This window comes from Lathyrus oleraceus, chromosome 5 (assembly GCF_024323335.1).
Source record: "Lathyrus oleraceus cultivar Zhongwan6 chromosome 5, CAAS_Psat_ZW6_1.0, whole genome shotgun sequence".
Lineage (NCBI taxonomy): Eukaryota > Viridiplantae > Streptophyta > Magnoliopsida > Fabales > Fabaceae > Lathyrus > Lathyrus oleraceus.
This window is the reverse complement of record NC_066583.1, coordinates 4372423-4388347: the sequence shown is the minus strand read 5'-3', so window position 1 is coordinate 4388347 and position 15925 is coordinate 4372423. Positions and strand designations below refer to the sequence as shown.

The window sequence follows — 15925 nt, the reverse complement described above, 5'->3', positions numbered from 1 at the left end:
ATGAAAATTTGTCTAAAACCTTAAGCACTCTGCAACATTTGTAGAAATAGCTCTGATAAAAATAGCTCTGATTAAATAACTCTAACATTAAATTTAAGAATTTGCAGAAAGTTTCAGAAATCTCATTACTTGAAAAGCTCTGGTAAGAACTTCTGAACTCCCTAGCACTAACTCAGGGGGAGCTTCTGTCTATCTGATCTTATTTTATTCATGTTTCATCTGCTATTTTAAGTTGTTTTGTCATCATCAAAAAGGGGGAGATTGTAAGAACAAAAATTGTTCTACAACAGATTCCTTGATTTTGATGATAACAAAGGATGAAACCAAAAATGGCACCCTAACGAAAAGTTTCTAAGTGTGCAGGGTTCTAAAGATAGAAGAAATAAATCTGATGATGTCATCAGATGCACAACAAGATCAGATACAAATTATCAAGTATCAGAAGCATCTAAAGTAGAATCTCGTTCAAGAAAGTCTAGAAGCTCTGACTCTGGACAAAACTGCAAGTATCAGAAGCATCTGAACATGAAGTAAAGTCTAGAAGCTCTGACTCTGAACAACGCCCTCTGAAGAATCTATTTGGATCAACATCAGAAGCAAGATTCCAAGTTTCTCCAGAAACACAAATACTCTGATTATGGATTTGCTAATCATGAAAGAGTAACGTTGAAGACAAGTAAAGATTTTCAATTGGATTTCCTGATTAAGAAAGAGACGTTAATCTCCTCTTCCAAGAGAAAAGATACTACTTGTGGTAAGTAGTCACTTCAAAGATGAAAAGTTAAACTGCAGAAGCTATTTAAGTGATGGAGTAAACTCAGTTTAATATCCACCAGATTCAACTCTACTCCAACTCATATATAAATAGAGATGCAATCAACATTCAGTAAGCAAGAAATCAACTAGCCAAAACTATACTGAATTATTTCACGCTCAAGAAAATCATCTTTGCTCTCAAAGAATTTCACTAAGCTTTTGCTTATTAAGTGAAAAATCTGTTCTTAAGTTTGTAATACTTGCTTTCTTAGAAGCACTCTAGATTACATATCTTGTATCTAATTTTTATTTGATTTCCTCAAGTGACTCTTTGTAGTCAGTAGACTTGAGAAGACTAAGAGATTTTCTTCTCTCTTAGGTGTTGTTTGTAATCTTTCAAGATTAGTGGATTAAGTCCTTGTTGAAGGCGAAATCACCTTGGCCGGGTGGACTGGAGTAGCTTTGTGTTATAAGCGAACCAGTATAAAATCATTGTGTGATTTTTATTTTGAAAAGCGCTTATTTTTCAAACAATTCAAACCCCCCCTTTCTTGTTTTTCTCACCTTCAATTGGTATCAGAGCTCCGGCTCTGTTATTGATTTTCAAATCAAACACTTAACCGTGTAGAGAGATCCAGTGCGAGAAAAACAAATGGCTCACTCAAATGAAAGAGATTCTTACAATGCTAAACCTCCTGTTTTTGATGGAGAAAAGTTTGATTACTGGAAAGACAGAATCGAAAGTTTCTTTCTGGGTTATGATGCTGACCTCTGGGACATTGTCACAGATGGATACAAACCTCCAGTCTTAAATGGAGCTGAAGTTCCCAGAAGCAAAATGTCAGAAGATCAGAAACGTGATTTCAAGAATCACCACAAGGCCAGAACAATACTTCTAAATGCTATATCATACAACGAATACGAAAAGATCACCAACAGAGAGACGGCCAAAGATATACTTGACTCTCTGAAGATGACCCATGAAGGAAACTCCCAAGTCAAGGAGACGAAGGCTCTGGCGCTGATCCAGAAATATGAAGCCTTCAAGATGGAAGATGACGAAGCTATAGAAGCTATGTTTTCCAGATTCCAAACTCTTATTGCAGGTCTTAAAGTGCTTGACAAAGGATACACGACTGCAGATCATGTTAAGAAGATAGTCAGAAGTCTGCCAAAGAAATGGAGACCAATGGTTACCGCTCTGAAGTTATCAAAGGATCTGAACAATATCAGCCTTGAAGAACTTGTTAGCTCTCTCAGAAGTCATGAGATAGAACTAGAGGAGGATGAGCCTCAGAAAAGAAACAAGTCAGTGGCGCTGAAGTCCAGACCTGAAAGACGGAAGTCAGACAGAACCAAAGCTCTCCAGGCAGAAACTGCAGATACTGACGACTCTGAACCTGAAGACTCTGATGATGAAGAAGAACTGTCCTTACTAACCAGAAGAGTTAAGCAACTCTGGAAAAGAAGGAACAACAACAACTTCAGAAGATCAAGACCCAGAGGGGATCGATCAGAGTCAACTTCAAAAGGTAAACCTAATAAAGATATTACCTGTTTTGAATGTAAAGAAACAGGTCATTACAGAAATGAATGCCCCAAGCTGAAGAAAGATAACTCTAAGAAAGAAAGCTTCAAGAAAAATACCTTCAGAACAAAGAAGGGATTAATGGCCACCTGGGACGACAGTGAATCCGAATCATCAGAATCTGACTCTGATGAACAGGCCAACGTAGCTCTTATGGCTACCACATCCAGCAGCTCAGATGAAGAATCTGAAGAGGTATTTTCTGAACTTTCTAGATCTGACTTAGAATCATGTTTATCAGAAACTCTTACCTCTCTTCAGAAATTAAAACAAAAAGTTAAAAGCATTAAAGGCCTTCTTAAAGCAAAATCTGAAGAATGTAGTAAACTTGAGACAACAATTCTAGCACAAGAAGATACTATCAGATCTTTAACGTTAGAAAGAGATGGAGCTAAAACAAAAAGCTTAGAATTAGAAGAAGCGTTGTCTCAAGCACCACAAACTTCAAATGAAATTATTTATAAATATGAAGAAGCCTTTCAAAAATTTCTGAAGAATGGAATAGATAGGAGTATTATGGCATCCATGATTTATGGAGTAAGTCAGAATAATAAAAGGGGAATTGGGTATGATTCTGAGGAACATAAAACCTCTACCAGTAACCAAATTAAATCGCCTTTTTCATATCATTACACACACACACAAGAACACAAATTTAAAAATGCTAGAAGACCCAAAGTTGTAAGAAACTCTGGGAAAACTAATCTGAAAGGACCCAAGAGATTCTGGGTACCGAAAGATAAGATTATCTATGTTGCAGATATCCTATGCAGCAAAGTTCAGACACCAGTCATGGTACCTGGACTCTGGATGCTCGCGACATATGACGGGAAGAAAGTCTATGTTCCAAAGCCTGGAACTTAAAGACGCTGGATTTGTAGGCTTCGGAGGAGATCAGAAAGGAAGGATCAGAGGCTCCGGAACTATTGGTAATGGTACTCTTCCCTCTATATCTGATGTTCTTTATGTAGAAGGATTAATGCATAACTTGTTATCCATAAGTCAATTAAGTGATAACGGTTATGATGTAATCTTTAATCAAAAAACATGTAAAGCCATTAATCAGAACGATGGCTCTGTCCTTTTCACAGGCAAGAGGAAAAACAACATTTATAAAATAAATCTTTCTGATTTAAAAGATCAAAATGTTAAATGTCTAATGTCAGTTCACGAAGAGCAATGGGTATGGCATAGACGCTTGGGCCACATTAGCATGAGGAAACTTTCTCAGCTAACTAAGCTTGAGTTAGTCAGAGGCCTACCAAAACTGAAGTTTTCTTCAGATGCTCTGTGTGAAGCTTGTCAGAAAGGAAATTTTCAAAAACATCTTTTAAAAAGAAAAATGTTGTTTCTACCTCTAAGCCTCTGGAACTTCTTCACATTGACTTATTTGGTCCTGTGAAAACAGCATCAGTTAATGGAAAGAAGTATGGACTAGTCATTGTTGATGATTACAGCCGCTGGACATGGGTAAAATTCCTAAAGCACAAGAGTGAGTCTCACTCTGTATTCACCAGTTTCTGTTCTAAAGTGCAAAAAGAATTTGACTCTAAAATTGTTAGAGTCAGAAGTGATCATGGTGGAGAATTTGAAAATAAAGATTTTGAAGAATTATTTGATTCTAATGGAATATCCCATGATTTCTCCTGCCCTAGAACTCCACAACAAAATGGAGTTGTAGAGAGGAAGAATAGGACACTCCAAGAAATGGCCAGAACCATGATCAATGAAACAAATGTAGCAAAGCACTTTTGGGCAGAAGCTGTAAATACAGCGTGTTATATTCAGAATAGAATCTCTATAAGACCTATTCTAGAAAAGACTCCCTATGAACTGTGTAAAGGAAGAAAACCCAACATTTCATATTTTCATCCTTTTGGATGCATTTGTTTTATATTAAATACTAAAGAACATCTGAACAAGTTTGATTCCAAAGCACAGAAAGGTATTATGTTAGGATACTCAGAACGCTCTAAAGGCTATAGAGTATACAACACAGAAACCAAAATTGTGGAGGAATCAATTCATGTTAGATTTGATGATAAGCTTGACCCTGAAAAGTCAAAGCTAGTTGAAAAGTTTGCAGATTTGGAAATCACTCTCGTAGAATCTGAGAAAACTCCAGAAGCAACTGTCACTCCAGACTCTGAAGAAATTAAATCTCCAGAAATTCAAAGGAAAGTTAAAAGTCGTATTAACGTATCTGAAGATTTGATTTTGGGAAACAAAGATGAACCTGTTAGAACCAGATCTACCTTCAGAACCTCTGAAGATATTCCTCTGGGACTAGTGTCTCTGATTGAGCCTACGTCCTGTGATGAAGCTCTTCAAGATAACGATTGGGTGGCAGCTATGCAAGAAGAGTTAGATCAATTCTCCAAGAATGATGTCTGGGATCTCGTTCCTAAACCCAGAGGCACTCATGTCATTGGAACCAGATGGGTTTTCAGAAACAAGCTGAACGAGAAAGGAGAAGTTGTCAGAAACAAAGCTCGACTGGTAGCTCAAGGTTATAGTCAACAAGAAGGTATTGATTATAATGAAACTTTTGCTCCAGTCGCGAGGTTAGAATCTATTCGTCTTCTTGTATCTTTTGCTATTAATCATTCTATCAAATTATACCAAATGGATGTCAAGAGTGCATTTCTTAATGGTTATATTTCAGAAGAAGTGTATGTCAATCAACCTCCAGGTTTTGAAAATTCAAACTTTCCAGAACATGTTTTCAAACTTAAGAAATCCTTATATGGACTTAAACAAGCTCCCAGAGCTTGGTATGAACGCTTAAGCAATTTTCTTCTGGAACAAAATTTTATCAGAGGGAAAGTTGATTCTACACTCTTCTGTAAAAACCATAAAAATGATCTCATGATATGCCAGATTTATGTTGATGACATTATTTTTGGTTCTGCTAATATCTCTGTTTGCCAAGAATTTTCTAAGTTAATGCAGGCAGAATTTGAAATGAGTTTAATGCAAGAACTAAAGTTCTTTCTGGGAATTCAAATTAATCAAACTCCAGAAGTCACATACATTCATCAAAGCAAGTACATTAAAGACGTTCTGAAGAAGTTTGATATGTCTGAATGCAACTCTGCAAAAACTCCTATGCACCCAACTTGCATTCTGGAAAAGGAAGAGGTAAGCAACAAGGTTTGTCAGAAGCTCTATCGAGGTATGATAGACTCTCTTCTCTATCTGACTGCTACTCGTCCTGATATTCTCTTTAGCGTCTGTCTTTGTGCCAGATTCCAATCAGATCCTAGAGAATCTCATTTAACAGCTGTTAAGAGAATTCTTAAGTATCTGAAAGGAACTCCTAACCTGGGCTTGATGTATGAGAAAACATCAGAGTATAGGCTTTCTGGTTATTGTGATGCAGATTATGCAGGAGATAGAATAGAACGAAAAAGCACATCTGGAAATTGCCAGCTTCTGGGAAACAATCTAATCTCCTGGGCTAGCAAAAGACAGTCAACTATCGCTCTATCAACTGCAGAAGCAGAATATATCTCAGCATCACTGTGCACAACTCAGATGCTCTGGATGAAGCATCAGCTAGAAGATCTTCAGATATTTGAGAGTAACATTCCTATCCTTTGTGATAATACTGCTGCTATTTGTTTGAGTAAGAATCCTATTTTACATTCCAGAGCCAAACACATAGAAATTAAACATCATTTTATTAGAGACTATGTTCAGAAAGGGATAGTAACGCTGAAGTTCATTGATACAGAACATCAATGGGCAGATATCTTTACTAAGCCTCTAGCTGAAGATAAATTTCTTTTCATCTTAGAAAATCTAAACATTAAAAATTGTCCTGAATGAAGTATGGCTCTGAAAAATATAAAATAAGATTCTGATAAAAACAAATATGATTCTGCCTCTGACTCTGATACTTCTACATTGTTAAAAGATATCTGAGTTAGAAATCTTCAGAACCAATCTCTTGGTATTCCTGAAGATCAGATACATTAAACACGTGGAGCTCTGAGCGTCAAACCTTAGAACTTCTAGACAGCTGTCAAGAAATTCAAAAGGCAGACGTTTGAGTTTTCCTCGAGCAGTGTGCAAACTGTGGGATTAGACATTCATTTATTAGCTGTAATCATTTTTCCCCCAAACGTGCTATTTTGGTTTTTGTGCTAACGCTGGTATGTGTGTCGTTTTGCATGCGTTTTTACTTAGGTATATAAACACTTTTCTCACATTTCACACACTTATCACTCTCACTCACTCTAAAACCCTAAACCCTTCTCTGCAAGTTCTCTGCAAGTTCTTCATCTTCTTCTTCTTCAATCTTCTTCATGAATGCTCAAGAGCAAGAAGTTTTTAACTTCTCCCAACAGATGGAAGCCAGTTCTAATCCCCAAACCTCAAACACTCAAACACCTACTGTTACAGGCGTCACCATAACCCCTGTTTATCAAGAACCCCACATTCTTGACCGAGAAAGCCACATAAACCTTTCAACTCCCTTTGAAGGTTTGGATGTTTTGTGTGAATCCTTGGTTGATTTTGACAACCTAAGAAGAAATGGCGTTGATCTCACTAGGGAACTTCGTCAACAAGGATGGGAAACCTACTTCGACAGGCTTTATGGTCCAATCTACCCTCTTCTAGTCAAGGAGTTCTGGAGACATGCAGATGCAGATGACCAGTTCATTGTTTCTTTTGTTCTGGGAGTGAAGATTGTAATCACTGAAGCTTCAATTGCCTCCCTGCTGAACATGGAGAAAACTGGAGGTAAAAGGATTTACAACATTCCTCCAAGGTCAAAGCGCATCACTGAAGTCATCAACCCAACAATCTTCAAACCTAATGTTGAAGGAAACCCCTCTAAGAACAAGGAGCTTCACCAGAACCTCCGAGTTTGGCTGAAGATAATTCTGGGAACAATCCATCACCGTCCAGCCTCTAACTCTTCAGATTATATCAATGCAGACCAGAAATGCATTTTGTACTGCATTCAGAAGGGTATCAAGATCAACCTCCCTACTCTTCTGTTCAGATATCTGAGGGATTCTGTCAGAGAAACCAGAAACAACATGAAGCCAAGGTCTTACATCCCTCTGGGGAGATTGCTCTCTGACATCTTCATTGAGCATGGATTGGTAGATGATCTGGAAAAGACCAGATGTATGGATGATCTGGCAATTGATGTAGGGAGAGCTTTAAATGCCAAAAACCTCAAGAGCATGGGAATCATCAAAGAGATCAGAGTCAAGCCAACTCTGGATGTATCCTGGGAATCTCTAAAAGATCAGAGGAAGATGCCTCATGGCCTTGCCAGGTTCTTCAAGAATGAACCCAAGAGTGCCATTGCTATCTACCTTCAGGATCGTCTGGATGAAGGCGTTGATATTTCTGATTTCAGTCTCGACGACTGTCTGGATTCAGTAGAAGATCTGGTCAGATACAAGAAAGGTGTCTCTGAGAAACTGATAGCTGCTGAGGCAAGGAGAGCAAAGAAAGCCAGACTTGGAGAAACTTCTGGAAGCAAAACTTCAGCACCTCTGAATGTCTCTTCTGGTAAGTCTATTCCTCCTGTCTCCTCTGAATTTAAAATGGCTTCCTCTAACCCTCTCTCTTCACAACCAATATATACCACCTCTGAAATACCACCCTCAATCACCAGAACCTCTCAACCTATACAAACCCACCAAAGCATTTCTTCTTCTTCATCCTCTGAATATGAATCCCCTCCTTACCTTTCCCCTTCTTCTGACCAAGAGTCCTCTGACCAAGAACACTCTGACCCAAACTCCCCAACCATAGCAACACTCTATGCCCATCGACTTGCTTCACAACGAACACAAACCACAGAACCTGAAATAACTTCACCACTACAACAAACAACCACCATACCCTCTGTAATTCAACCATCTGCTCCTCTCACCTCTAATATCATTCCACCAATCCTTCCCGCTGTCCCAGAACCAGAATCCGAACCTTTAGATTTAAACCCACTTTATGCTTCATCCCCCAGTCTTCAACCAGAAGCAGATTCTGAACCCCGACCTGAGTCAGAATCTGAACCTCAAACTCTAAATCTCAGCCCTCAAAACTCTCCACCTCATACCTCTGAACCAGAACCTGAACCTGAGCTTTCTAAACCTACCCTTAAGGAAGCCATCTTTATGATTGCAGAGGCTTCAGCTCAAAAGATAGATTCTCTAGTCACAAACTCTGAAATCAGTGATGATCCTGCATCTGTAAGGACACACTGGAACAGAGTCATTGGCTGGATGACATCTGAGTCTTTTAGGCTGAAGAGTGTCTCTGAACAAGTCAGAAATGGCTACATCAGAGATGCTGAGGCAAGACTCCAGGAGAGACTTGCCAGAGAAGCTGAAGCCAGAAGGCTAGAAGAGGAGAGGTTGGCTAAGGAAGCTGAAGAAGAAGCAAAAAGACTAGAGGAAGAAAGACTGGCAAAAGAAGCAGAAATCCTAAGGCAACAAGAAGCTGAAGCTAAGGCTCTGGCAGATGCAGAAGCTCAAGCTGCTGCAGAAGCTGAAGCCCAGCAGGCTCTGACTCAGGGGGAGTCTTCAACTGCTGTTCCCATGATTCTTCAGACTCTGAAGGATCTTAAGGAAGATCAGAATATCCTCCGAGACAGAATGGACAAGCAAGATACGGTCAATGAGAATATCCAGAAGATGCTTGCCATGATCTTGCAGAAATTGCCTCAGAACCCTTAGGCACTTAGGACTTTATGTTTTGTTTGCCTTTTGTTGTTTTTGCTTCTGTCTTCTTTTTGGATCTAATGTTTTGCTCTTGATTTTAATGAATCTGATGTTTCTCTTTTAATGAAGTGTTTTTCTCTTTAAGTTATTTTTTTTACTATGTCTTTTTGATTCTGACAAAAAGGGGGAGAAATCATTAAATAGCTCTGATGAAAATTTGTCTAAAACCTTAAGCACTCTGCAACATTTGTAGAAATAGCTCTGATAAAAATAGCTCTGATTAAATAACTCTAACATTAAATTTAAGAATTTGCAGAAAGTTTCAGAAATCTCATTACTTGAAAAGCTCTGGTAAGAACTTCTGAACTCCCTAGCACTAACTCAGGGGGAGCTTCTGTCTATCTGATCTTATTTTATTCATGTTTCATCTGCTATTTTAAGTTGTTTTGTCATCATCAAAAAGGGGGAGATTGTAAGAACAAAAATTGTTCTACAACAGATTCCTTGATTTTGATGATAACAAAGGATGAAACCAAAAATGGCACCCTAACGAAAAGTTTCTAAGTGTGCAGGGTTCTAAAGATAGAAGAAATAAATCTGATGATGTCATCAGATGCACAACAAGATCAGATACAAATTATCAAGTATCAGAAGCATCTAAAGTAGAATCTCGTTCAAGAAAGTCTAGAAGCTCTGACTCTGGACAAAACTGCAAGTATCAGAAGCATCTGAACATGAAGTAAAGTCTAGAAGCTCTGACTCTGAACAACGCCCTCTGAAGAATCTATTTGGATCAACATCAGAAGCAAGATTCCAAGTTTCTCCAGAAACACAAATACTCTGATTATGGATTTGCTAATCATGAAAGAGTAACGTTGAAGACAAGTAAAGATTTTCAAATTGGATTTCCTGATTAAGAAAGAGACGTTAATCTCCGCTTCCAAGAGAAAAGATACTACTTGTGGTAAGTAGTCACTTCAAAGATGAAAAGTTAAACTGCAGAAGCTATTTAAGTGATGGAGTAAACTCAGTTTAATATCCACCAGATTCAACTCTACTCCAACTCATATATAAATAGAGATGCAATCAACATTCAGTAAGCAAGAAATCAACTAGCCAAAACTATACTGAATTATTTCACGCTCAAGAAAATCATCTTTGCTCTCAAAGAATTTCACTAAGCTTTTGCTTATTAAGTGAAAAATCTGTTCTTAAGTTTGTAATACTTGCTTTCTTAGAAGCACTCTAGATTACATATCTTGTATCTAATTTTTATTTGATTTCCTCAAGTGACTCTTTGTAGTCAGTAGACTTGAGAAGACTAAGAGATTTTCTTCTCTCTTAGGTGTTGTTTGTAATCTTTCAAGATTAGTGGATTAAGTCCTTGTTGAAGGCGAAATCACCTTGGCCGGGTGGACTGGAGTAGCTTTGTGTTATAAGCGAACCAGTATAAAATCATTGTGTGATTTTTATTTTGAAAAGCGCTTATTTTTCAAACAATTCAAACCCCCCCTTTCTTGTTTTTCTCACCTTCAATTGGTATCAGAGCTCCGGCTCTGTTATTGATTTTCAAATCAAACACTTAACCGTGTAGAGAGATCCAGTGCGAGAAAAACAAATGGCTCACTCAAATGAAAGAGATTCTTACAATGCTAAACCTCCTGTTTTTGATGGAGAAAAGTTTGATTACTGGAAAGACAGAATCGAAAGTTTCTTTCTGGGTTATGATGCTGACCTCTGGGACATTGTCACAGATGGATACAAACCTCCAGTCTTAAATGGAGCTGAAGTTCCCAGAAGCAAAATGTCAGAAGATCAGAAACGTGATTTCAAGAATCACCACAAGGCCAGAACAATACTTCTAAATGCTATATCATACAACGAATACGAAAAGATCACCAACAGAGAGACGGCCAAAGATATACTTGACTCTCTGAAGATGACCCATGAAGGAAACTCCCAAGTCAAGGAGACAAAGGCTCTGGCGCTGATCCAGAAATATGAAGCCTTCAAGATGGAAGATGACGAAGCTATAGAAGCTATGTTTTCCAGATTCCAAACTCTTATTGCAGGTCTTAAAGTGCTTGACAAAGGATACACGACTGCAGATCATGTTAAGAAGATAGTCAGAAGTCTGCCAAAGAAATGGAGACCAATGGTTACCGCTCTGAAGTTATCAAAGGATCTGAACAATATCAGCCTTGAAGAACTTGTTAGCTCTCTCAGAAGTCATGAGATAGAACTAGAGGAGGATGAGCCTCAGAAAAGAAACAAGTCAGTGGCGCTGAAGTCCAGACCTGAAAGACGGAAGTCAGACAGAACCAAAGCTCTCCAGGCAGAAACTGCAGATACTGACGACTCTGAACCTGAAGACTCTGATGATGAAGAAGAACTGTCCTTACTAACCAGAAGAGTTAAGCAACTCTGGAAAAGAAGGAACAACAACAACTTCAGAAGATCAAGACCCAGAGGGGATCGATCAGAGTCAACTTCAAAAGGTAAACCTAATAAAGATATTACCTGTTTTGAATGTAAAGAAACAGGTCATTACAGAAATGAATGCCCCAAGCTGAAGAAAGATAACTCTAAGAAAGAAAGCTTCAAGAAAAATACCTTCAGAACAAAGAAGGGATTAATGGCCACCTGGGACGACAGTGAATCCGAATCATCAGAATCTGACTCTGATGAACAGGCCAACGTAGCTCTTATGGCTACCACATCCAGCAGCTCAGATGAAGAATCTGAAGAGGTATTTTCTGAACTTTCTAGATCTGACTTAGAATCATGTTTATCAGAAACTCTTACCTCTCTTCAGAAATTAAAACAAAAAGTTAAAAGCATTAAAGGCCTTCTTAAAGCAAAATCTGAAGAATGTAGTAAACTTGAGACAACAATTCTAGCACAAGAAGATACTATCAGATCTTTAACGTTAGAAAGAGATGGAGCTAAAACAAAAAGCTTAGAATTAGAAGAAGCGTTGTCTCAAGCACCACAAACTTCAAATGAAATTATTTATAAATATGAAGAAGCCTTTCAAAAATTTCTGAAGAATGGAATAGATAGGAGTATTATGGCATCCATGATTTATGGAGTAAGTCAGAATAATAAAAGGGGAATTGGGTATGATTCTGAGGAACATAAAACCTCTACCAGTAACCAAATTAAATCGCCTTTTAAGTATACATCTTAAACTTTCCAATGAATTTCATCCCACCTAAAAATCATGAAAAATGAATGAGTTATGTCCTTGGGAAGTTGACCCAAAATTAGGGTTTCAGTCAAAATGACCTATAATGTTTTGAAATGGATGATGACCTTACAAGCTTCAAATCAATTTTTGATGAACATGAAAGTTGTTCATATGGTTCGTAAGAACATATTTTATCTTGGGGTCATCTCCATTTGACAAACACATTAAGAGTTAGGTCTCAGTGTACTTCAAAATAGTCGGATGGATTGACTGATCAACTTCTCAAGTCCATGCCTCAAATCTTGATGAATGGATGATTTAGGACACTCAAATAAACTCAAATATGAATGAAATGATAGATTAAAGAACTTCACTTGATTTTATTTGATCATGGGTTGAGATTGCTTCATGAGCAAGGCACAATTGATGCACAAATGAATTAGGGTTTCCTTGGGAATCAAGCCTCAAGCCCTTTGGTTTGTTTTGATCAAAATGATGAATTGAGATACTTGGGAGGCATATTTGAGGGATGAGAGATTTGGGAACCATTTCCTTGCTTGCTTTCATCTTCACCTAGACATATCAATGAGCATAGGGGCCTTTATGAGCCTTGAATCTTGTGACTGCTCAAGCTACAAACAAAAGATTGTTAGTGACATACTTTTGTGCTTTTGGTAGTAAATAAAAATAAGAAAAGCCATAATATACAATTCAAGCATGTTTGGTGATCTCAAACCAACTCACAAGTGTTCCCACCCAAAGGTAAGGAGCCAAGATGCTATGATCCTTGAGGCAAATGCAAATGCAATGTTATAATGCCATGAGGGATCTTAGGGTCAAAATTGGGGTCTTACAGTAACGACGGTGGAGGAGATGGTTTGCTAATGCGAGCACCCTTAAAAACACTCTTTTAGGATTTTGGATTCAGAGAATATGGAAAATGTGAGTCAAAATGTTCAAAATATGAAGGAGACCGTCTCGTGGAGTTGTCACTTTGATTAAGTTTTACCTTTTTAGGGGAACCTTTTGTTTTAACCAATTGCGATAGTTAGGGTTGGACAAAAAACTGTGACCCAGCCCAAACCGCAATAAACCGAAAAAATAAAGATTTTGGGCGGGTTTAGTTGGGCCGACGGTTTAGCGGGCCAAAAACTTGGGTTGGTTTGGTTTGGCATGGGCGGGTCCGGGTTAGGAAATGTGAACCGCAGGAACCCTAACCCTCCCACTAATAATAACAAAACGACAACGTTTCATATTAGGTTTTTAGTAGTTGTTGTGCATTCCCCGTCTTTCATTTTCATTACCATCCAAATCTCTAACAAGTCGCCGCCGGATACACACCTTCACCTTCATCCATCCCCTCAACCCACACCACCACCAACCTTAAAAACTACCCACCACCACCATATTCAAATTGTTTTATTACTCACAACCAGTCTCTACGAATAATCCTAAAGAGACACGATTCTCATTCATTATCTTGTTCAAGATTTACTTTTTCTTTCTTGTTGTTTTGAAGAATAGCGTATTCTTATTATTTTGGAGTTTTCTAAATTAGAGTTTTCTCTATTTATCCGTTCTTTGTAAGTTTTGTTTGCATCCTTCTAATTATTTTCTTATTTTTGGATTTTATTTCATGTTACCAACAGATCCATCTTCATGTCACAAGCAAAGGTATGAGCTATGGTTAAAGGTTTTTGTTTTGAGCTTTTATTTATTTAGCCTTTGTTGTTTTCAGTTGTTGATTTAGATTTGTTGATTTAGTTTTGTTGTTTTTGAGTTGTTCATTTAAGCTTTGATGTCTGGTGTGTCTTGGTTCAGTTATGAAACATTGGTCTCTATGGAGTTGTGTTTTTGGATAGCTTTTATTTAAACAATTTTTAACCTTAATTGTTGTTTTGGTTTAAACAGATGGAGCAAGGACTAAATCGTAGGCAAGGAGTTACAAATAAGAAAATATATCTTGGAATAGGTTTGTTTTAAACCGGCAATATAATTATTTACTATGATATTTTCTTCCAAAATCTGTTATCAATTTTCATGACCGGTTCTAAAATCTAGACATACTTGTTTATTTTTATGTTGTTGCTGTATAGATATAATTTGCAATGAAATTCTCCTTTCATGGTGGTATGTTAATATTACATGGTATGTTCATCATATTATATTATGGTGTATTCACTATAATATTTTTGAATGATTTAATGTGTTATTTATAGCTTGATTGAATATAAATGAATGACCATATGATTGCTAATTAATATGACAGGTTTAGTGCATGAATTGCCTATGTGTTATACAACTATTGTCTTTTTAATATGACAGGTTCATGTTTTGTTTTCATGTCTCTTTGCAGATCAAGAGTGGTTCCTGTTCCACTGAGTTTCTCCATAATATGCAAAAGTTTGCTTCTTGGGGTAATAAGGTAATGACAAAATTGCCTTATACTTAACTTAACAATTGTGATTGTATAGTATTAAGGCCTTTTGAATCTGATGATTTTGTGTTCTTTTGGAATTGTATGGTGCTGTTATGCAGATGTGGATCTCAGATTTTGGGGTATATTAGTATTAATTATAGTTCTCCAACACTTGCTTCAGCAATTGGTAATCTGGTACCTGCTTTCACTTTCACGCTAGCTGTCACTTTCAGGTTTGATCATTATATTGGAATTAGGCAGTGATTTACAATAACCACTGTAGAAACATCTTAATCTATTTTTCTCTCTTATTAAGGATGGAAAAGTTAGCTATAAAGAGTAGAAGTAGCAATGCTAAGGTAATGGGAAGCATAATATCAATAGCAGGTGCTTTTGTCTTGACTTTCTACAAAGGAAAATCCATCTTGAATTCCTCATCACTTCATCAATCAAATGAATTTCTCAAGTCAGTGGATTCAAGTTGGGCCATTGCTAGCATTATGCTAATAGTGGACTATTTTCTAGTTTCTCTATGGTACATTTTACAGGTAGGTAGAATTAGTATTGTGCAAAATGAGAGATATTATTTAATAATAGCTTCAAAAATTTAGTTCTAAATTGCTACATTCAATTAGCAGGTACATATCTTGAAGGAGTTCCCAGATGAACTAAGTTTAGTCTTGTTATACTCCATTAGTGCAACCATAATATCAACATTTGTAGCTTTGTTATCAGTTTCAAATGCAAGTGCTTGGAAAATAGGACTAAATCTCTCACTCATCTCTATTGTTTCCTCTGTAAGTTGTATTGCAAATAGGACTAAAGGATTGAGCATTGCATTTGAAACTGCTCTTTACTGCAAACAAGTTCTTTAGCTTGTTCTTTTTGTTTAACTTATATTTATATGTATTTTTTTAGATTGAAGAAAAAGAGTCTCCATTGGTTCTATATTGATGAGTAATTCAATTGTAAATTAATTAATTCCCATTAATTTTTTTTTTGCTTTTGATTTGTATTAGCCAATTAATATTATTAGTTATTGTATAATTTAATATTTATAAGTTGTATAGTATTTAATATTCAGCAGGTGAGTACAATTAAAAATAATTTTGACATAAATTGTGTTGTTCAAGTTGAATGTTTAGTCTATTGTTGAATTTGAAAATTTTATAATGTAAAAACTGTACCGAAGTTTTATGAAAAAGTTAGAAATTTTAATTGGATCTTTAAATATTTTTAGTCCAATAACCCGAGGAACCCGTCCGTTTTAACCCGCAATCCGT

The 15925-nt window shown here is 37.0% G+C and overlaps 1 protein-coding gene across 1 annotated transcript; it reads left to right on the top strand.

Annotated features, from left to right (window-relative positions):
* The first annotated feature begins 13396 nt into the window (after window positions 1-13396).
* LOC127087969 (WAT1-related protein At3g28050) lies at window positions 13397-15660 on the top strand. Its single transcript, XM_051028886.1, has 6 exons — window positions 13397-13639; window positions 14135-14195; window positions 14549-14648; window positions 14762-14875; window positions 14959-15190; window positions 15281-15660. Exons 1-6 carry the CDS (start codon window positions 13397-13399, stop codon window positions 15515-15517), a joined length of 987 nt encoding a protein of 328 aa, XP_050884843.1. The 3' UTR covers window positions 15518-15660.
* Window positions 15661-15925: the final 265 nt, after the last annotated feature.